Genomic DNA, 23,628 nt, shown 5'->3' on the forward strand with positions numbered 1-23,628 from the left:
CCTTTTCATGGCCGAATCACTCACTTCTTTTTAGTGTTGAATACTATTCCATCGTCAGGATGTGCCTACGTTTAGTCATCCACCTACCGCAGGGCTTCTTGGTTGGTTCCCAGTTTTGACAATTATGAATAAAGTTGCAATAAACACCTGACACAGGTTTTTGTGTGGACATAAGTTTTATTTTCCTCTCAAATTATGTATTCCAGTGCTAAACAAATGCAATAACTCTTGTTAGCATGGATCAGGCATATATTTACGTCCTCTTTTAAGTCATTAACTTTACTTTCTCCCATCAAGGTGTAAGATTTCTCAGTTTTTTTGGCTATCAGACTTAAATCGTCTTTTGGGGACATTTTTGCCCCATAATAAAACCAAACTTTAAAACCAACACCAGGGTTCTTTTCTATCCAGATGCATTTACAGTACCTTGTAAAATTAGGTAATTTTTTAGAGACTTAGATCTCACCAGCTGAACAAATATGCAGACACGTTTCTACTTCCCCCAGTACTTTTCTGATAACTTGTATTGATGTTGCCAGTAGATGAGCATTGCCTATAGACAAGTAAAACCTTTTCCATCATTTGGATAAGAAGTAGGAATTACATTTCGATCACTACATGTATAAACAACCCCTTTAGGCAGTTTGCACACACCTCCTCTGAATGAAGTATGTTCACCACTGTCCTTTGGGCTGTCAGTCTGATTGATTTTAATCTGTGAACAAGTTAAAGGACATGTAATAGTTCACACTGGTAACACCAGCAGTGTTGACAGCTCACACTTTTTGGAAAAAATATAGTTAGCATGTCATAATCTGCAAATACCACTTCAGTTATGTATTTTTGACTGTGTCAGTGTTGAAAGGTGGCCTCCTAGTGAGTAATGCATAAAGCATGCAGCTCATAGACAAAACCATCCAAGTCCACTGTCCAAGTCCACATGTACTTAGAGTTGCTATTTCTGGGTAACATGTTATCTAGGAATTCCACATAAAGTATAATGCTTTTCTATGTAACATTTTCAATTGAGTTGCTAGCCCCAGGTTGGCAATCTTGATATTTACATTATATATAAGTAGGAGGTGAAATCCTAGGGTAATATTCATCATGAAAATAAGGATACAACATTTTGTGATTATCTGGTGCATGAAGTTTTAAGCCTTGCTTTTGAAAAAGGCTTTTATTCTATTCTTTAAATATCTGTTCCTTTTCCTATTATGGTACATTTCTAACACTAGCTATGCATAATTGCTATCTTCAAAATAGTCATAAAGCTCCAAAGTAGAAGGATGTTCTGATTGGCAATGTGTTTTCACCTCATGTTTGACATTCTGTACCATTCCAACTTTCTTATCTATTATTTTGCTGCAAATTCTAAACCAGGGTGAGTAGACTCAGCTTTGTAGATACCAGCAAATGATCTTTTACTGAGCAGATTTCCAACTTTCCAAACTCCATCCTTCTCTCCCATGCAAGTCATCATATTCCAGGCACCACTGAGTCCCCAGCAGGCTCAGCTCCCAGAGCTGCAGCTCTTCTGGCAAAAGCACAGCCACCAAAAGGGCTTCAGGGCATCTTCCAGGTCAGGGTTATGCCTCTGTGCCCCTGTTTTGAAAAGTTTGGGCTTGTTGCTGCACACAACAGTACTGGGGACAAATATAGGTCTTTTGACCACCCTACCTCTGCCGGGGTCCAGCCTCGGCAGGTCTCAGGGTCCCCGAAGGAGGAACGGCTCAGGCGAAACGAGACAGACACCAGATGAGATGCCAGAGGACAGCCAGGCTCTCTGGGCCTGACTGACTCACTGAGAAAAATCAATCTTTATTTTTATAGGGGAGGTTTTACAACATTCAATACATAGTGTGATTATTGAAACAGAAACGGTTACCACAGAAATAATTTCTAAAAACACAGAAGGTTTTACAAATCAATCATGTTAAACAAAGAAATAACTGAAAAGTACAGGAAGTCCCACAGATCAACCATATTAAACAAAGGTTATTTTGACCAAGAGGGTCATTAATCAGATAGCCAATGAAGCTCTACGAGCACAAACTTCCAAATGCTGATTATGATTAAATATCTACTAAGCTTCTATAGATTGGTCTAAATCAAAGGGGTACAAGAAGTGATTTAAAAATTAGTTATTGTTTATAGAAATTAGATTGTCTAAATTAGATAAATGATTTTTTGCCTAGGTCTATTAACTACGTATCTGGGGGGGGCTATATTATGTTTCCATATACTGAGATTATTATATGTTAATTAAAACTCCTTCCTCTTCTGTTTACCTGGTCCCATCAATAACCACTCTTGCCCAGGGCATGGGAAAGGCAGTGGTTCTAATAAATCTTGAGCTTTTGAATGGTGACTGGCAGCTAGTCTGCCCATAATTTAAATCTATCCTTAACTTTCCAGGTGGGGGGAGTGGGCAGCATTAGGGTTATTAGGGGCTTCTAGTTAGTGGTCAGCAAGTCCTTTCATGCAGAATCAGAGGCATCATGCAAGGTTTTTTGTTATAAAGCACAGGTGTCCAAAAATCTGACCACGTGATGCTAATAGGGACAGGCATACGGGAAGAGATAGACAGGAGACCTGGCCATAGCCGCTTCTGCTGTGCCTATCCCGACTGTGTCAAGGGTCAGTTGTTGGAGGGCCTCCAACATACCTCCACTACTCTTTTATTACTACAACATAAGAAAAAGTCACATAGGAGTTGGGAATTTGGGAGAGAGCCCGTTCAATCAGATGTTCAACACTTTGATTGTTAAACTCAAAAGGAGCAGTGTTCACTTGTTCACTTGTAAGGAAAGTCTTTCCTTCAAGAAAGGTTGTACTGTGTTGTGGCTTTAAGGCAAGGTAATAAAAAGCTAAGAAAATTCCTTGGCAAGTGGAATAAGGAAACTGAGACAGATAGCTGGGGCGGGGGGGTGGGGGTGCAGAAACTGGCCAAGCAATTTACAGCCAGATCCAGATGGTCACCAGGGTTGAAGTTCCCATGTCTGGCAGGGGGCAAAACTGGGAAAACAAGAGCCTCACCCACAGGGTAACCTCTCCTCCCCTGGCCTCTCCTCGCTGGAGAGAACATCTGGACCTCAGCTGTGTTTCAGCTTCGGACTCAGAACAGTGGCAAAGCCAAACGAGTGGCACCACAGCGGACTTCGGGACCTGCTGCATTGAATGATGACCCCCTGCCCTGGTATCAACCAAGCAGTCAGTGGAAGCCACTATCCGAGAGGTCATTTCTTTCCTATTGTTACCAAACAGCAAGTGGAGTCCTGCTGCCCACCACCAGCCACTAGGCAAAATTCTGGAGGCAAAAGCTCAGTGATAAAGGAAATGAGTATTTATTCAAAAGCTTCACAATTTTGGAATAAAAGCTTTCCACAAGCGTTAGTCACTTGTCTATCAATCAAAGCTGAACTCTTCAACTCTAGTTACAGCTTTATCACTGAAGCCTATCTTTTAAGACTAAAATCTAACTCCTGAGTTCCCTTGCTGGTTTTTAATTATCTTCTTTCTATAGGATTAGTTTGCAAACTAAAACAACATAAGATACAAAGACTACGTGGTTTTGGAAGAATGGCAGGTTTCTGCCTCACAGCTCCTCCCCTCTAGAACATCCAAAGAAGAATAACCCTGCCACCCTCTGCCAGGCCAGCCCAGTCCTAGACTGCGCCGGGAGTTTCCTCTCCCATCCAAAATACCGTCATTTGGGAAAAGTGGGCAGCTGCAGCATAATCATCCAGGCATCCTCGAGGAAGAGAGCCAGAGAGCCAGTGTGTGCCCACCTTTTATTATAAATCTTCTGGCCTATAATTCCCTGTGCTCAGGAGGCATTCAGCTTCTCAGCCAATCCTTTCCTAGACTGTTTACCATTGCCTCGGGCAACCACCTCCTACAGCCCCTCCTTTCTCCTCCCCAGTGATCCCATCAGACCTCTTGTATCGCCCTGACGTTTTCAGAGAGCCAAGGCTGTACCACTTAGGCTTTCCTGTTGCTTCTTCTGTGTTAAGCCTTTCCTTGTTTCACTGTCCCCGGCGTTAATAAATGTACCCTCATAGTCACTTGGACTCCTGTTCTGACATCTTTCCTGCATGAAGCCAAGAGCCCACACAACAGGCTTGCCCTAGGCAGACCTACTAAGGGCCAGGTCCCCTTTGCAGTAGCAGACTGACGTATTTGTCCAGAGTCAGATTACTTGGGTTTAATCACTTTTTTCTTTTTTTTTTTTTGCCATATAATAACTATGTAGCTTTTGAAAGTTATTGAACTCCATCTGGTCTCTCTCAATATCTGTAAAATTAGCTAGTACTTATCTCATAGGCTCATTGACAAGACTAAGTGAATTGATATATATGACACTTTTAAAATAGTAAGAGGTACACAAAAAAACTAAATATATTAATTATCTTATTAATTTATAGATCTAAGAGTTGCTATATGATGATATTCCATGTATTAGACAATTCTCATGTTCATTTGCAGAATTCACATTGTTTATATTTAATTTTTGAATTGTATAAGGCTGGGTTGATAAGCAAAGTTATATTTTTGCTTGTTATTTTAATGCTGGAAATTTGGGAGGGATTTTTTTTCCGTTAAATTCTAACAATTAATTAAATTTTATTTTATTTTATTTTTTTTTAATTTTTTTTTAAACTAAACTTTTTTTTTAAGATTTTATTTATTTATTTTTAGAGAGGGAAGGGAGGGAGATAGAGACAGAGAGAGAGAGAGAGAGAGAGAGAGAGAGGGAGAGAGGGAGAGAGAAACATCAATGTGTGGTTGCTGGGGGTTATGCCTGCAACCCAGGAATGTACCCTGGCTGGGAATCGAACCTGGGACACTTTGGTTCCCAGCCCGCGCTCAATCCACTGAGCTACGCCAGCCAGGACAATTAATTAAATTTTAAAGGGAACCATCAAATGTCACCTCCTGTAAGAAACATTCCTCAACCCTTCTAATTAGAATAAATCTCCCACTCTGTGCCTATATTATTAGTCTAACAATTAGAAAAGTAACAACCAATGGAAATATCACAAAATATTTTGTCTGTTAGACTATAAATTCATTAGGATTAGTGAATGCATCCTATTAATTTTTAACTCCCAAGTGTCTCTGAGAGCACCTGTATGAAAGAGAGTGGAGCTTCTGTGTTGTTAATGGCTTCCTCTTCTCTGTAAGTGTTGTCAAGTGAGAATTGGGCTCTCCCACTGGATCACAAGGAGAGCGTTCCAAGGACCCTCACGTGAGAGACTGCGGTGTGGTAGGGTTTATTTGTGTGGAAATAGAAGCTGCCCCTGGGTTTCCACTGTCTCATCTCCCTCTGTCCCTCCATGGGAAAGGTTCAAGCTTGTCCTCGGTAGGGCCAACACAAAAGCCAGTGTCCAGTTTCTGCTTGGAGCCCGCAGGTGGCTCAGTCTGGATCCAGGTAGCTTAACTCGTTCCCAGCTGCTCCAGTAGCAGAGTTTGTAAGGTTGTTGGCCATGTGGCTGCTAAGGCCACATAGCTATGGAGAGGGAATATGTGAGCACACTGGGTGGACACATTACCAGGTGGGGGGGGGAGAGAGAGAGAGAGAGAGAGAGAAAGGGAGAGAGCTTCTTTGTTCTCCTGGGATTATATTAGCTTGGGTTTTTGACAGACCAGGTGCCTTTTCAAAAGAACCAATCAACTTCTCTGACTTTTCTGGGCTTTGGATGGGTTAACACCTCCTAGTTAGGCCGACAGGCCTTTATGGCTCAGCACCTCCTCCTGGGCCCCCAACAATCTGGTACTAGGTACTAGAGGCGGGGGAGGGAGGAATGTTAATCCCCTTGGCAGAACAATGCTGTGATCTCCTGGGGAGTGAAGCTGTAGCTTCCTGGCTAAGCAAGCAGGCTTGTGCTCCCTAGTTTATTAAGTTCAATGTCTAGTTCCCTTGTGCTCCCCTTCTCTAGTTAAATACTGAAGGTAAAAGAAGTATTTCCTCAGAAACTGGGTGAATTTCCTCCTATGGTGGTTAAGAGCTCAATCTTTTGATCCAGATACCTGAGTTTATACCTGGCTTTGCCTTTTACTTGCATTTTAAAAACATATTTCTTGACTTCTTTGCATCTCAGTTTCCTTACCTGTAAAATGGGGAGGATAATACTACTTATTTCAGAGAGTTACTTTGAAGATTAACGAGTTGATGTACAAAGACCAGTTGGAGCAGTAATTAGAAGAGTGAGCTCTAAATAGGCATTTGCTGCGTTGCCAGAAATGTTGGGGAGGGAGTCTTGTCATTGTGTCCCAGATGCCAAGAAACTCAGAGAACCTCAAGTGCACGTTTATGTGCCAAATTTTAAGCATTTCTGAACTTTGAACTTTTCGATTGTTTATTGTCACCTAAAACAATTGTGTGGAAATGAGTACATTTCCATCTTTAACTGACCAACTCTTGGCACCAGCTCTTAGACAAAGGTAAAAGAAGTTCAGGGTGATCCAGAGAAGTTCAGAAGTTCAGAACTGAATATTGTATTTAATATATTAAAGTGAGGGGGAAAAAGATATAGCTTAGGTATAAGGAACTTCAATTATTTATTATATAAATTAATTATAGAAAAAAGGAGATCAAGAGTACTTAATTTTCTGAACTCTTTATATGAAAAAGATACATATTTTAAGCCAAATTCTCCTCACTTATAGAAAACAATAGGTAGAAGAATATACCATTACAAACTTCTGATTTTACTAGGACACAGACAGGGATGGAATTGTCATTAACTCTATCTAAACAGGATCCATGTTACTAAGAATACATCTAGCTAAAACCTTTTCTTACAGTAGGATGTTAACTTTACCCTCTGGCAACCCTTCCCAGTTGACCACTCATTGTGATGAGCCCACGTGGGATGCAGAGAAGAAATAGTAGAATTTCTTTAGAAACTTATCCAGTATTTTGTTGTACCTCTCCCATTCCAGAGACAACTTAAAGGGAAATCAGGAATCTTGTTTTCAAAAATCACGGTGATTTTGTTTTTTTAATTTTCCATTATAGTTAACATTCAACATATTAGTGTCAGGTGTATAGCATAGTGGTAAGACATTTATGTAACTTACAAAATGTTCCCCCGATGAGTCCAGTACCTACCAGACACCATACATTAATATTACAATATTAGTGACTATATTCCCCATGCTGTACCTTACATCCCTGGGACTGTTTTGTAACTGACAATTTGTACCTCTTAATCCCTTCACCTTTTCCACCAGCCCCCCAACCATATGGTAACCCTCAGTTTATTTTCTGGATCTATGAGTGTGTTTGGAATCTCAGCCTCTATTATTTGGACAGATAGAAGAGAATCGACTCTGAGGAACAAATGTATACACTCTCTGTGGAGAACGTGAAGCTAAGACTTAGTCTGGCCATCACCTACCTAATAGCAGTGCAGTGTCAGTGACAATGCCCGTAGCTCTCCCCTCCCACTACCCACCTCTCCACCCCATGTCAGATGGGTGTGTTGCTCTAAAGGAGGAGATATAATGTGGGGCCTCGCAGAGGAGACCAAAGATACTCTTCGTGTCAAAGTGATTCAATGCTAATTAGGTAAAACCAACTTTGAGGGAGAAACTCCTGATGTGTATGTAGCCTTGTGAGGTGTAGCTGTGAAGCCAGAGTGACCAGTGTACCAGAAAGGACAGAAAAAACCTTGACCTAGAGCCAATAAATGGTCCTGAAAACTTATTTACATATATTCTAGTACTACTTTATATTTTCCAGTATTTTGGCACTGTATTTTATTCTGTCCTCACAGTTACTATGTGAATGAGACAGAGCAAGTATTTTCACACTCATTTTACAGAAATATGAAGCATTTGCCTAAGGTCACAGACTGAGTAGATGTCCAAAATAAACCCCAGTTCTTGGTCTCCTGACTTTCAGTTTAGTGCTTTTGAAAAGCATCTAACTCTACGACATGGTGATCTTTCTGGTGATCACTTAAAAATTACACTCATGTACATACACATATGTATTTAGTATGCATGTATACATGCATGCATATTTTTGTTATAAACTTATATATGCCTATTGCAGAAATATTGACTGGAGAATAAAGGAGAAAATGTGTACCATGCACTAGTAATATGTGTGAATTTTGCTGTAAGCAGAGATTCTGCTTGATTTCCTTGGGTTAGTTTGGGTGTGTTTGAGAAATGATGCTAAAATTGTTTTTGAATGTTTCACTTTAGAAATATGTGACTACATTTCCTTCTTCAAATGTACTTGGGTGCATCCAACTCATCTCCTCAGAGCTGAGCCTTTTCTAAATTGAAAGTGCTTGCTAATCCTCTATCCATACAACCTTTGTGCCTTTTTTCTCTTCTTGTCTTTAATAGAATACCCATTTTCTGGCTGACCATTTACTACCTCATGAGATCCTATCAAGTCATCCATTTCCTCCCCAAATTCCCTTCCTTTCTAACCCACTTGCTCCAAATGAAGTGAAAAAGATGGAAGTTGTCAAAAAAGTTCTCTTCTCATTTTAAACTAATCATGTGACCCTAAGTAAGCCACCTCACTTGTCTGAGCCTTTATAATGAGTTTGGTCATCTTTATAGTGAGTTTGGCTCATATGATTTTTAAGTTCCTCTTCAGCCCTAAATTTCTTAGATTCCATTGGTAAATAAATTTATGCCAGAGATTGAATGCCTAATAACTCTGACCTCCTAGGAAAAATTATACTTCAAATGTGACTTCATGTTGGCACATTTTGACTTATTCATAAACTCACTCAATCTTTTCAATATTTACCTAATATATTTATTACATATGTATTAACAACTGGGCATGCATGGGTATGGTAAACAATAGTGTCCCTGGTATCATGAAGCTCATATTGTAATGAGAATATAGACAAATGAACAGGTAACTGTGAGAAAGTGTGATATTACTGAGTTGGAAGTCCAGGAATCTGTTTGCCCTGCATGAAGGGTAGCAGTGTGGAATAGGTCTCATTTGGAGCAGTGTTTAATTATAGTTATGAATAAACCAACTTTTAGGAATTTTATTATATCATTTCAACTTTTATTGTTACATTCTAATTATATAGAATAGGTCATAGCACCTCTAATATAATTGCTTTTTATTATTTTCATGCAAGGAATTCACAGACATCAGAAAAAACATTTTGAAATCTTTTATCATGCACTATTCAGAAATTGTTACATATTAATTTGTGAGTCTAATATAATGAGTAGCATATTAATTTGTGAGTCTAATATAATGAGCATACACACACACACACACACATATAATCTCTGTCCTGACAAAATGTACCCTTGCTTGGGTTACATTAATCTACCTTCAAAAGGGCCTCCTCAGTTGTACCTCTCACATTCTTTAGAAAATTCATGACATTGGTTCCTCCAGTTCCTTTAGCTTCCACTTCTGATGTCTCTTTGGAAGGTGCAGTTTTTTTGGACTGCCTGTTTGCAGGATTCAGAATGTACGAAGTTACTATTTCCAAATGGTAGTTTCTCAGAGAGACCATAGCTTGCACACTCTCATTATAAGCTTTGGTTAGGCTATCAACATTTTTTGAAAGGACAAACTCTCGCACTGAGAGGCCTGACTCTAAGGACTGAAGAAATTTCTGGTGAGCTGGTGGCATGTATGTTCGCATTTCCTGGAGGAATGCAGCGGCTGATGCTGAAAGAACAAGGGAAGGATAAGTTAGTAGAGAGACGGAAGATTCCGCAATCCATGAGGAAGGGCAGAGTGGGGTCAAAGTAGCTGCAAGATCACAGACCAGCAGTACAGCATAGGATAATGAGTTTTAAACCATCCTATTAGAAAGCTGTTATTCTTACTAGAAATGGCAATTATTGTAAATGCTTTTAAGTTTGAAAATCAGATGAGCTAAACTCAGTTTTTCATAATAAAGATTTTTGTTTGTGCATCCTTTCTCACTGTCCTACTGTATTTGATCATCTGGTGGAGTGGATGATGTAGGCAGGGGATAGATAGATAGATAGATAGATAGATATAGATATATATCTATATATATGTAATTTGTACTGGACAGATTGTGACATCAAGTCTAAGAGAGTTCTAAGGATCATTTAAAAATAAGTGAATGGACTAAGGAAAAAACGTATTTTTCCTTAGCTTGAATAAATAGAAGTTTAGGGAAAAAGAGAATAGTAGAAAGAAATCCTTCATTTAAGTCCTTAAAGGAGCATAATGAACGTGGCTCATCTTCACCCTTCAGTCCGGGCATTACCCGCGGGTTGCCACGACAGCGTGGAAGGTGGGACAAGAGCAGTATGGATCCTCTTGTCCTTGAAGTTTCCACCTCCCCAACTCCTAGTCACAGTCTTGTCTCATTTGCAGGCGACCTTTTCTTTCTAAATCTGATTGTACATTTTTAGAACATGGAATGTAGGTTTCACCACAGTCAATCAAGCCTTATAAATATATGTTTAAATGCCAAGAGGATGATGAACTTGGGTTTGAGTTTTGCCTTCAGTGCTTTCTAGCTGGTTAACAGGCAACAGGCCACTTAAATCAAGTCTTTAGCTTTCTGCTTCTTCATCCGTGAAATTAGATCATGGCAATACAATCTCTACTCTGCTGATTCTCCTAAAAGCACCACATAAGCTCAGATAAGATGCAGATAAGAAGGTATTTTTTAGATATTAAAAAACTATTGCATTAACATAGATGTTTATTATCATTTTCTACTCACGTTCACCAGCACTCTGCTTAATGCCCAGCAGAACATCAAAGCACTGGAAGATGCTGCTTTGGGCTGCACTACCCCCAGCAAACATTTCTGGCTTGTCTGAGACTCCTTCATACAGAAGACCATCTGGCAGCTGGGGGTTGCCTTTCCAGCTGGGCCGGGAAGGAAAGAAAATCATTATTTGGATTAATTGCCAAATTTTCAGACATAAAATCTTGCAATAGAGGATGAATGGAAGGTGATAGGTGATGTGAGATAGATTTCATTATTCTCCTCCCATATTCTCCTTTGCACTCATGTGCATGCATAAAAATAACACACAGCACGGTTCTGAACAAATTTGGTCTATGTATTCTATGGCTAGAGCTTACCTTTGCATTAGCAAAGATCATCCTCTCTCTTTAAAATGACTAGCTTTTCTGTCCATACACCAGTGCGGGCCTCACCAAGTAATAACAGAGATAATAGTCTATTCTTTTTCTACAACATGTATTTTACCTATTTTTAAAAAAAGTATTTTCTAAGCATAATGGATAGTGGGGACCATTAGTGGGAACTTGGTGGATTCCTTATGTTAATTGTGGAAGAGAAAAATTCAAACATAAGGCTACATACCCAGACAAGTATATGCGAAGAACATTGAAAAACTGGTCTGGGTCCAAACGGCCTGTGAAAAGATTGCATGTGTTTAGTTAGGGTGTGAAAGGAAATCAAGCTAATGTAAACAGCTGATAGCAGATGGCAGCAGAGGCTGCAGGAAAGGCAACCGGTTTGTCTGCAGTCTGTGCAGAGAAAGCCCCTGAAGACAAGCTCACATTCACTTGCATGCTCCCTGGTGAGCCCTGCTCATCTCTTGTGCCTCATGAACAGGTTCTACCATAGGACGGTCCAAGAGCCTGAACCCACCAGCCACCCATGCTCGCGCATTAATTAAACTGTCAACATTTCTTTAAGGTTACTTCCTGTGCTTTCTGACATAACAGATCATTTCCTTCCATGAAGAAAGAAAGAAATCTCAAAACAATGAACAAACAAAAAAAAATCCAGAAACAAGAACCCCAGCAGTCCTATGGACCACATTTCTAGGTTCCCCGACATCCGCAAAGCTTGCTAATGTCTTTGATTTCAGGTCAGTCTTCTCACCAAGCACCACTCAGCAGCAACTCAAATACCAGTGATATAGGCACATATTTGTTAGGGCCATCTAGTAGGGCAAATTTCTTCTTGCAAATCTTGCTTATGTAAGATTTTTTGGTTATTATTGTTAGCTGTCAATTTTGCAATACTTTTGAGTTCAATGGTTTTCTTTGTTATTTCTTAGTTAACTTATGAAAAAGCAGAATTTGTATAGAGCTCCTATCAAGCAGAAGCTAAGTCTTTCAGAACTTAAACCAGCCTATACCTTTGGAGAGATTCTCCACGGTTCTTAGTGAGAGGCAAGGATTTTTTTTTTTTAGTTAAATATATGCAGCTGGAAATTCTGGCTTCACTGTTTTCTACCTCTGTAATCTGAGGTCATTTATCTTATCTCTCTGAATTTAGATTCCCTTCTCTATAAAATGAACATGATAAAAGCTACCACTTAGAAAGTACAGATTTAGTAAGATAAAATAGAGTGAAAACACACCCACTAAGTAAGAGTGTTTTTGATTCCATTTTGTCAACAACTCTATATCTCAGATAATCAGAAACATTTGTTTGAGGCCTAGAATGTCCTATGACATGCAATACTTGCCACGAATTTTTTCAAACTCTTCCTTGGCGTTGTGCAGACAAGAAATTATATGAAGCAGTGCCTCCTGCAAAGCATGTTGGTCCTTATCTTCCAGTGCTTTGTACATGGAGGGAATGTTCTAAAAAAATAAAAGGAAGAAAGAAAAGACAGACACTTAAGATTTACTAAACAGTGGCACAGAATAAATCCTCCTAAATCTTAATCCCTAAATTAAATTTGGGATTTTTGCTTCTTTCTTGAGCTGAGTTTCTCCGATCATTTAACTAGTTTTCTTACACATTCTTAAGCTTGGATTTGTCTTTCTTCATTTGTCATTTAGAGATAAGTTTATAAAGTTTCTATATATTTCTCATTCTATTTCTGATGGGCAAAGTCATTAGATTTATGTCACTATGTTCCAATGCCAGTTTTCACTGAAAATATTCCTCTTATTGAGGTTTCAAATTTAATTAAATAAATGGTTCCTCCATTTTATATTGTAGACAACCCATACAAATAAATTCAGTATTTGTTTCTTCCAAATGACCCTTCACCTTCAATTAAATAATCAAAGGCTGTTTTTATTTAGTCAGGATAAAGTCACTTTATGCATTACACAGTTGAGTTACTAAGTGATTGCTCTGCTTATATGAATTAAGATACACATATTGTAAGGTAAACGGACATACTTTTATCGCTTTAGCAGCTTCTATTTCCACCAAGAGAGAAGTGAGAAAGAATGCTTTAGTGCAGTCTCCACCAGGAAATGAAAACAGAACGTCCATGTTCCTAAGAAAATCAATCAAGAAAGTCAAGAATACAGCAAGGATATTGGGATAGTTGTTGACTACTTCATAGTTTTTAAGCATTTTTACTTGTTTTATTTTATTTTCAAAATAATCTTGTGAGATAAGTATTACAGGTTTTACTATCTCCATTATATAGAAATATTCACTTTAAATTCATTGCCTAAGATCATATAATTAATAAAAAATTAAGCTGGGCCCTGACCGGTGTGGCTCAGTGGGGTTGGGCATCATTGGGCAAACTGCAAGGTCACTGGCTCAATTCTTGGTCAGGGCAGGCGCCCGCATTGCAAGGTCTCCGTTTGGGGGTGTGCAAGAGGAAACTGATCAATGTTTCTCCTGTACATCACTGTTTCTGTCCTTCTCTTTCTCCCTCCCATTCTTTCTCTCTAAAGATAAGTAAGTAGAAACTTAAAAAAAATAAGATTAAGCTGAGACTTGAAATGCCATTCTAGAACTAGAAATTCCAAGACCATTTCTGTTACTACATTAATTTTTCACATGCATATATAGGAGCATACACACACACATATTCATACCTACATATATGCATAGCATTTACAGAGCTATCTGTGAGGTCTGATTTTACGAAGTGGTCTTTTTGCTTTTTGCAAACTGTATTCATATCCACATTTTTATCTGTGAATCTAATTCAGTTTCTCAGTGGTTAATCTGCTACAGAAAGGAATTGATAGGCAAATTCAAAATATGATTGTTGATTGGCAAATTCAAATAATTGATTAGACCCTATTTTCTTTCTTACTGAAGTTTTGCATTGTTGGGTCTCAGTATCTGTATATCTGTGAGTTTCATGATAGTTAAGTTCATGGTTTCTGAAGCTGGACTACTTCTGTAACCTATTTCCTGTGTTAATTTGAGCTTGATATTCCTTCTGCTTCTGCCTCAGTGTTTCTATCTATGAAATGAGACTGATGATAGTCTCTCACTTAAAAACATTCCATAGCTTCCCATTTACTTTAAGATACTGTTTAAAGCCCTTATCATAGACAAAATTCCTATGTAATCTTTTTAAAAAAGTTTATTTCTTCACTCCTTTCCCATACTGTTACTTTTGTCATTCATTTATCAGCAATACTAGCCTTCCTTTAGTTCTGATAAGGCACCAAGCTTTTTGTCACTGGCCTTATTTTCACTCTTGCTTTATCCTCCTCTATAAACACTCATTATTTCTCTTTCCCCTAGCTAACTTCTGCTTATTCTTGAGAACTCTGCTTAAATAACTCCTTACAATGGATTTCTCCTTTATCCTTTTCATTTGGCTAGAGTTTCCAGTACTTTATCTTCTTACCCCTTCTCGTAATCATATTGCAATTTACATAATTTTCATATACCTCCTTTCTTCCCCATTGGTCCAGCTTCATCAGGGCAGGCTGATACCTATGACATTCACCTTTTTTTCCCTATCTCTTAGCCTCTGTTTGGTACATAAATCAAAAATAGCAAGGACTGAGTCAAAAAGAACAGCTTTATGTTTCTGGCCACTGAGGTCATTAAGTCATAGATACACAGAGGTATGTGCATTTTGTATTTATATCTATTAATTATATTTTTATATAGGCAAGTATTACTTTCATATGTATCTATAGCGATAATATTAGACAGTCACACAACAGTCACAGATATAATTAAGGATAGAGATTGCTTGCTCTTTAAACAATTATTTGAATTACTATTTTTGCCTGAATTCAATTGGCCTTTTAAAAAATGCATTTGATGGATATTGATAAGCCTATATTTACTTTGAATAACAAATAATTCTTAGGCTAAAATAAGAATCAAATACTTACTCATAACTCATGGGCCTTATGAAAGCAGCAATGAAGTAATGGACCAGTTGGAAGAGAGAAAGAAAACCAATGGAAAAAAATCAAATGGTTTCAAGTTATTGTTATTAGATTTAATGTCACTATTATTAAATTTAATACCTCCTATAAACTATTTTTATTAGACTTAATACTACTGTTAAAGGTAAGATGTAGTCAGATAAAAAATATACATGTTTTTTATATTTCTCAAGTAGTCATGGTAAGCCCTTAACTTAGGACTTCATAAGGGAAATAAAAAATCAATATGCAGGGAACACATGTGAATGGTCAGACTGGTTGGACACAACAAAAACTCCTAGACTAAATCCTTTCATTTTGGGCCATCTCCATGTCTAGAATATTCTTCTGCAGTTTCACAGCACGACCCAGAAGGTACCACAATTCTCTTATTTCTTCATTGTAGCAGATCCCATAACTAAATGGTTAAAAATGGCCTAAATAAATTCTGAGCATGCTGCTCTGAAAACCCAGACATTGCCATCCCTACTGCTGAAGATGATAACTCCTAAAGTCAACTGGATAGTTAAAAACCCATAGGTCTCAGAAACATGTTAATTGAGAATCCAGACATAAAACAATTCATATTCTATGACCTCATCACTATGAAATGAAATAACAGGAAAAACTAACTTTTGATGACAAATCAGAAAAACCTGGGGTTAGAGAATGGAATTGAACAGAAAGAGGCACGAAGAAATTTTCTCAGGTGATAGAAATATTCTCTGTCAGAATCATCAAACAGAACACTTAAGATTTATGCAATTCATTGTACATTAATTATACACTCCTCTCTCATATATGTAGAATACATTTGTGGTTATAGATATGCCAAAGAAACCTCACCCCCAAAACACTGAAGAAAACTGTGTAGCTAAAAATTAAACCAATGACTAACTCCCTTTTAATTTTAAATTTTTTAAAAAATTTTAAAATAATTTTTGTTGTCATTCAAATACAATTATCTCCATTTTCCCCCTACCTGCCCAACCCATCCCTACTCCCTTTTGATTTAAATAGCATGCACTTCTTTCAGTTTTGCTATAATTACAGCTTACATACCCCTTGGGATCTATTTTCTTCCAGTTTGCCAAGACACAGTCTGCATAAAGCAAAATGGGAGGCAGCCCCAGCTTCTCAGAGAGTGCACAGTAAGGGATAGCAATATTGCTGGGCAGGACCTAATGAAAACACAGTATTTAGTATAAACGTTGAAGTGTCTTACCTTATCTTCTGCTTCTTGAGTATCAAAACATTAGCTGCCATATGGAATGGCATTTGAAAACAAACATGTAATTTTCTCTTGCTCATTTCATAACTTTGTCCCAGTAATTGTTAAATGTTTGGCTTTTGGATTTGCATTGACATGTACATAATGCAATCATTGAGAAAAGCCAGATGTAGAAGGCAAGAAGAACAAAGGTTATATCCTTGACCATCTAGTGACCCTGTGAGTAAATTACATTCATTCATTTATCCTTACCATGAGTATTGGTCTGGCAACTCCTCTATGCAAGGTACTCTTGATCCACCCACAAAGCAAAGATGAGATGCATTGCCTCAAAGAAGCTCAAAGGCATTTGTAATTAAGGCTTTTGGAAAAGATACATACTACAAGCATAAAGAAGATGGCTGCTTTTAGAGCACAGTACTGACAGAAACTCTCTACTGAAAGATTTTTTTAGAAAACTTCACCATAGAGTGACATTAATGCTTGGTCTTGATGGCTTACCTTGTTGGCAGAAGGAATTATCCTCATTTTGTATTCCCATGCAAAATACATAAATTGGAGTGACACTTGGTTTATCTCAGCTCTTTCACTCACCCTTCCTCAAATGCCTGTTTAATGACTGAGTTTGAGAGTGAAACTACAGCTCCTCCCCCTTCCCCCCTCAACACTTCTTTTCCTGAGCTTGTTTCTCATAGAATTCTGTCCTGTTTTGGACCACGTAATAACAGACTCCTATCCCCACAGGGACAATCCTGAAAAGCAGGTACACTCAGCAGACCCATGTTTGCCACATCTTCAAGCCACATTCTCCTACTGCTCCATTACTCATAAAGCTGACATTTCATTTTCCAACTGCCTGACTTCAACTACCTATATTTAGTTTATAATGAGAGGGTCCCGTGTAATAGTTACAGTCATGCTTATCATCAGCATCCTATGGCTGGAATATGCATATCTAACCACACAAAGGACAGGCATCTGTGGCCCATCTGGGGAAGTGGGTGGTGGGACTTCAGTGATAGAGATGGTGTGACTATGGAGCCCACTCCACAGTTCAATGAAAAGTCACGGAGCTCTAATCCAAGTGGCTTCAGATTAGCGTGACATACCTGGAGGTGATGATTTAACCCAAATACCAAAAGAATTAGAATAGAATTATTGACTCTTAAAGTGCCATTTGGACGTCTGCTTCCCTTTGCAGATCTGGTGCCACTGGGAATCGAAACATTTTGTTTGGCAAACAATTTCCCCATATTCCAAAAGGAAATGAACTGTGTCTCTCTCTGAATTACAGAAAATGGTTAATTTCGAATGGTTTAGGACAAAGAAAGGAAGTGTTCAAACACATTCTAATCTATTATAGACACTTGTGCAGCTGCAAAGAAACTCAGTTGCTATTTTTTTGCCCATTCTCATGGAAAATGTGCCTTATAGAGATGTAGCTTATTTTTATCTATTTATTTTCTCTTTTGTCGGATTTTACTTACATTTTTTAAATCTTTATATATATTGTTTTCACTGCCAGCTTCTATAATTTTTTTCAAAGTGATATGGCCATACAAAAACAGGATAAATTAGAAAATACATTCCTATGTTTTATTTTATAATTCTGATCTCCAGCCTGGTAAGTTTATTATCTTTTGATTCTGCCATGCGCATTCTGGTCTCCCCATTTTTTTGCTAGTCTTCTCTCTCTTTATTTTCTGCTCCCCTCCCCTTTGGATAAGCTTTACCAATCTTCCAAGAACTAATTCAAATTTCACTTCTTTCTTGAAGTATTTCATGACCATATCAACTACTGGTTAGCTCCTCTGGACTGTCATACTTCTCTATCTAGAATATGCTGCCCTGTATTACTGATGCTGCATATGGGTGTTCTTTTTATACACAATACCTATGCATTTGGCTAGACTCAGATTCCAGCAACTCTAGTGAGACTGTGTGCTCAGCTAGGTTGTAAAACTAAAGCAGGTCTTAAACTTTTTGTGTTATCAAAAAACTAGCTGCAGCAGTTCCATGATTTTAAGGAAGTGTAAGATGTTCCATGATTATGCAGAACAACTTTTTCCTCTTCTCTGCTTATTAGGGGATGACTCATCACATAGGTGGACTGTATCTGCTATTCTACCTTTAAACAGGAGGTGGAAAGAAAAAAACGAAGCTGGGCTACCCATTACCTTTGTCAACAATGGGAAAACTCACTAAATGGAAGAAGGTGCTTCTGGAATCTATCATATTTCTTTGTGATTTAAAGGTTAGATATTAACGTCTATGTAGGTTTCATGTGATTAGTGATGCCGATAAAATACAAGATAATATTATTTTAAATCTAAAGTTACTGTTGATGAGAGTAGAGTAAAACTAATATATAATATATTCTTCTATCTTGACGGATGTAAGCTAGCATTTTAGCATTAACTAAGAATAGCTATATAATGTTTATATCTCCCCAAAGCCATAGTTTTCGTATTCAAATATGCTAATAGTAGTATTATTTTATACTAGTAAAACACTTAAAACAAGTAAAGTATTTTTTAACACCAGATTGAATAAAGTTCTGAAACTCAATGAAAAATTATAAAGTGATTTCAAATGATGAGTAGGATGATTGTACAGTAACTAAAAAAAAATGCTTACAATATAATTTAAGTGAAAAAAACAGGATATATATGTACTTGCACAGAATGGAACAACTGTGTTATGTTAGTAAAAGACTAAGCATTCAATAATGATCACAGTTGACATTGTAAAATCAGTGAATGATTTTCTCTCTTTTTTCCTATTTTTCAAGCTTCACAAAATACAGTTACAATAATAGTTTCAGAATGTTTTTATGTTAAATGTAAACTGGATGTAAATCTATCATGTAGCATAAGAAATATTCGAAAATCTCCAGACCTTACGGACATCTTCATCACCTTTGTACCACACATATGCCATGGTGATATACCCCAGGACCAGACGTGCGAGGCGCTGTTGCCTGTGTCCTGAGAGGCCATCAATGCTGATCGGTGGTAACTGACAATAAATGGAGAGGTTGGCTCACATCAATAGGAGTGACATTATAGCCTCAAAACCAAATTAAAATTGTTAAGAAGTTAAAATAGAAGAAGACCAATGTAATAGTTATTCAAACCTTCTCTACTTCTGCACGAAGTTCACCATTCTCAATCAGATCAGGAAGATTTTTAACAATGGAAATCCAAGCAGCATATGAGTGAGGTAGTTCCTCCTTAAAAAAAAAAAAAGATGGTTTTTTCCCAGTAGAAGTTATTGTAAAATAGTTTTGTCTCCCACTGATAGCCTATCTGTGCAATGCAGCCCCAACACACACTTACCTGTCTAGCTCTATCAACACCTGTTGTCAATTGCCATCTGCACACTCAGGGCTAACACCTTCTCTGCATTCCTCCTCTTCTCTCGAGTACTCTCATCTGCCTCTTTTTCAAAGGTCACCTCCGAAGTTCCACTAACATTCCCCTAACTACTGCAGTTTACACCCGTGTCCCCAGTTACGAAGCCTACGTATTATATACCTTTTCCTGTTGTTAAGTAATGTATTTGTTAACTGCTATTTTTTTCTTCTCAGCTGGATTTTAAGTCTTTTTGAATGAAAGAATAAAGAGATTTATTAAATGTCAGTAGTACACTAGGCACTCCACTCAATAATTTCTCATTTAATTATTGTAGTGACCAAAAAAGTTGATTGTTGTTTCTATGTCATAAATCTGGAAAGCAAGGCTTGGACAGTTTACTAACTTGTTTTGTATAAATAATTTATTGTGATTCAAACATGTTTCCAACTTTCAACAACCCATGCTCTTTTTTATATCTTACTACTCAATGGTAAGGATTTCATCATGCTGTTAATTCTAGTTTCCTTACAGTGCTGGGCACAGCACTGGACACGTAAGAAATTCTGTATGTACACATGTTGATTTCTTGCTTTGGTTTCACTATAGGTTTATTTTTGCCAATAAGATTAAATGAAATCCAAATAAAAGTGTCTCCCTGGATCTTAGCATATTTATAACCTCATTTGAAGAGAATATATACAAGCAAAAGACCTAGAAAACACTCTAAAATAAGGTTCAGATCCCTGGACAACTCCCCATCTGCCCTGATTCTATTCCTCCTTCATTAAGCTACTTCCAGACATGCCCTTGATGCCTGTGGGGATGGAGTGTAAGTCAAGCGATTAAGTGAAACCAACATGGGTGAACTTCATAATATAAGCACCTTATGAAACAAGAAGATAAATGTACTATAAAATTCAAACATTTTGAGGCATTGCAGTTAATTGGCCAGTCTTAATCTGCTAGAGCAGACTTTTAGTAACAAAATATCTAGGCAGTATATTTACTAGAGTGCCACCTTTTTTGTCTGCTCTGAGTTCTTCTCCCTCACCATACAAATACTGTGCTCTAGTGTTTTCAGTTTTCGTATTTATCTTTTGTCATGTGTTTCATTGTGTAGCACACCAAATTATTGGTTGTTGTTATTTTCCCCCAAACAACAGAAATTCATTTTCTGTTAAGTATCATAATTAGTAATAATGTAAATTTCTAGACAGAAATTTCAGCAAATGTAAAATTCAATCAATAGTATACTTCTGATTCAGAAGATGCCTAAATGGTACAATCCAAATTAACGAAGAATAGCAAGAGAACTATTCAACCTCTGCTAGATTAGAGAATGCATTTTGTCCCTACATGGAATTAGAAGACATACTAATTTCCTCTGAAATAGGAAGCTGACAGATGATAAGAAATGGGATGATTTTTTGAGCTTATAATGTGCAGGAAAGACCTTCAGTGAAGACCATCACATAACCCTTAATTTGTCTGTGTGTGTATCACAGCACTGAATCTAACTTCCTAAGCATCTCAAGTAGCGGCATTGTTTTTCACGTAGCTCCAGAAGAGGTTTCTTATTTCACCTTTTTTTTATTGTTGACACTATTACAGATGTCCCCTATCTCCCGGTCCCCTTTGTCCACCTCCACCCAGCCTCCTGTCCCCATTCCCCTGGCTTTTACCACACTATTGTCTATGTTTGCCCTTGGAGTTTTGCTTTAACCCTTGGAATCTGTTTTAGAGGTCTCCATAATTACTGTGATTGTTTCATTTTTTAAGAAAATTGACTCTTTGGGAGAAAAAACTAAATATGGGTTTTGTAATTTCTGAAAAAGTATTTATTTAAATTGTACCATTGATAAGTACATCCTTCGAACAAGCCAATCCTGGTAATTGTGCATGCTTGTTATGAAGAGGGGGCAAATATAAAGTAAACTAGGTGCTTTTAACAACAAAATTAAATCCTATACTTCATATCCTTGAATTAACTTAATAATTTGAAAAATTGAATTGGGATGAAGAATTTGCTGTAGATTTGCCAGTATTACAAGATATTTACAGTATGTTCTTTCTCTTTCCCTTTTCTTCTTTTCTCTCTTTCAATCTCTCTCCCTTTCTTCTTTCTGTTTTCCTTCCTTCCTTCCTTCCTTCCTTCCTTCTTTTCATTCTTTCTTTCATCTTCACCTGATGATATATTCATTGAATTTAGAGAGGAAGGAAGAGCAAAAGAGAGACAGAGAGATGTTGATATGAGAGAGAAACACTAAATGTTGTTCCTAAGTACAGTCAGATTGGAATCTCTGACTAAAAATATATTTGCTGCATTTAAAGGTACTGTCTGTAGTGTGGAGTTTGGTTGTGACTCTGCTTGAGTCACAACCAAATGGAGTTATACTGTTATACACTATTGTTCCAACATGTAATTTGTTCCTGAAAACAGTGCCCTGGAATTTCAGTCTTGTTAATCCCCAGAGTAGGGGTGGGGTGAGGAAGCATGCCCTGTGATCTCTCCTTCTTTGAAGAGAGGCAGCACAGTGTAAGTGTTTTAAGATCATGGATTATGGAGTCAGACTGATTAGGCTTCATATCTTATTTCTGCTGCTGCTGGCTTTGTGAGTTAGAAGAGTCTCTTAAACGCTGAGCAGCTTACATTTCTCATCAGAAAAATGAGGTTAGTAACATACATACTTTTTAGGGTGGTTGTCAAGTTGGAAAAGTACATATTTGTAATTTGCTCCAAAATGCTCTATAAAGGCTAGATAATTACATTATTGATGATACTAAGATAGCTTTAACGGCATTCTTTACAAGATAAATCAGGGAAATGAAGTTGTTAAGGCAAACAGTACCTGCATTTCACTTTGTAGAGAAAACTATTAAAAAAATAAAAGAGGTAGTTCAGACTCCCTTGAATATTATGCTTAGTAACCACAATCAATATTAATACAACACACTTGCTAAATATGCCATCTCAAAAACCTAACCAAAGTACAGACATATACTTTGTATAGTTTAAGGTATACCAGGTCAAGGAAAGGAATTCCTTTGACTCACAGATCTGTTATTCCTGTTTTTCCCCCCTCAAAAATGCCCTCAGAAAACACAACTGTATTAAACCAAAATACTTTTATTGTCTCCTTATCTCATCACTCTCTATATCTGTGAAAATAGGTAGTACATCTCAGACTAAATTTCTAGGTAGAAAATTGTAAGCTTATTAAGTGAGCCCCATTTGTTAAAACTCTGCCTTCAGTTTGGCCCACTTACCCCTTTGTTCAGTAGGAATTTCTAAACCACATTTTTTTTTCAATAGAAATTAGCTTGTCCAGGTAAGTAACAATGAGAAAACATTTTTACCATAATTCAGTACCCTCTCTTACCAGTGGATTGGGCAGAGCAAAGCCCACATGTTCATCTACATGGTATTTGCGGATTTCCTCCAAGCTTTTCATAGTGGATGCGTTATGTTCCGTTCTTGCAGCCCACTCCTCTGGCTCTCCTCTCTGAGAATCTATTTATTCTGAGGTCGCCACAGCTGATGACCACAACTTATCACGTAAGCGGTAAGAATTACTTCCACTTTCTGAAATGCAGTTTCATTTTCCAATTTCTTTATTTGTAATTTGATAAATAATAAAACCACTGTTCATCACATAAAGAAACTAAAAGTTTGCATTTCATAGCAAGTCTTATCACTGGAAACATCATTTGTTTAGAGGGCAGGTCAGAAAAAAACATAATTGGACTAACACATGATAATAGGTAACCAGAAAAGAAAGTTTTTATTTTATGGGAACTTTTAAAACTGGTTTAAAATGATGAATTTGACCAAGGCTGAAGTCCTAAACTATCATTTAGTTATTACTGCCATTGGCTTTCTTTGAACCTAGTGAGGTTCTTTGAACATATTAGTGTCTTGTTTTAGCAGCCAATAAATATAACCCATGATACACTGAACTCTT

The 23,628-nt window shown here is 37.5% G+C and overlaps 1 protein-coding gene and 1 pseudogene across 2 annotated transcripts; both read right to left on the minus strand.

The window, feature by feature from the left end:
* Positions 1–726: 726 nt before the first annotated feature.
* On the minus strand, positions 727–1,483 carry LOC123807756 (annotated as a pseudogene).
* Positions 1,484–9,033: 7,550 nt separating this feature from the next.
* On the minus strand, positions 9,034–23,200 carry IDO1 (indoleamine 2,3-dioxygenase 1). 2 transcript variants are annotated; one of them, XM_045821735.1, is made up of 10 exons: positions 23,047–23,200; positions 19,447–19,542; positions 19,209–19,328; positions 16,142–16,260; positions 15,044–15,058; positions 13,119–13,218; positions 12,451–12,568; positions 11,331–11,382; positions 10,719–10,867; positions 9,034–9,679 (listed from the first exon to the last, which is right to left on the minus strand). In XM_045821735.1, the coding sequence occupies exons 1-10, from the start codon at positions 23,116–23,118 to the stop codon at positions 9,324–9,326; spliced, it is 1,197 nt and encodes a 398-aa protein (XP_045677691.1). In that variant the 5' UTR covers positions 23,119–23,200; the 3' UTR covers positions 9,034–9,323. The 2 variants fall into 2 exon arrangements, with proteins under 2 accessions (XP_045677691.1, XP_045677692.1); XM_045821736.1 differs by lacking the exons at positions 19,209–19,328; positions 19,447–19,542; positions 23,047–23,200 and adding an exon at positions 16,812–16,954.
* Positions 23,201–23,628: the final 428 nt, after the last annotated feature.

Source organism: Phyllostomus hastatus, unplaced genomic scaffold (assembly GCF_019186645.2).
Source record: "Phyllostomus hastatus isolate PE091 unplaced genomic scaffold, TTU_PhHast_1.1 phas_scaffold_46, whole genome shotgun sequence".
Taxonomy (NCBI): Eukaryota; Metazoa; Chordata; class Mammalia; order Chiroptera; family Phyllostomidae; genus Phyllostomus; species Phyllostomus hastatus.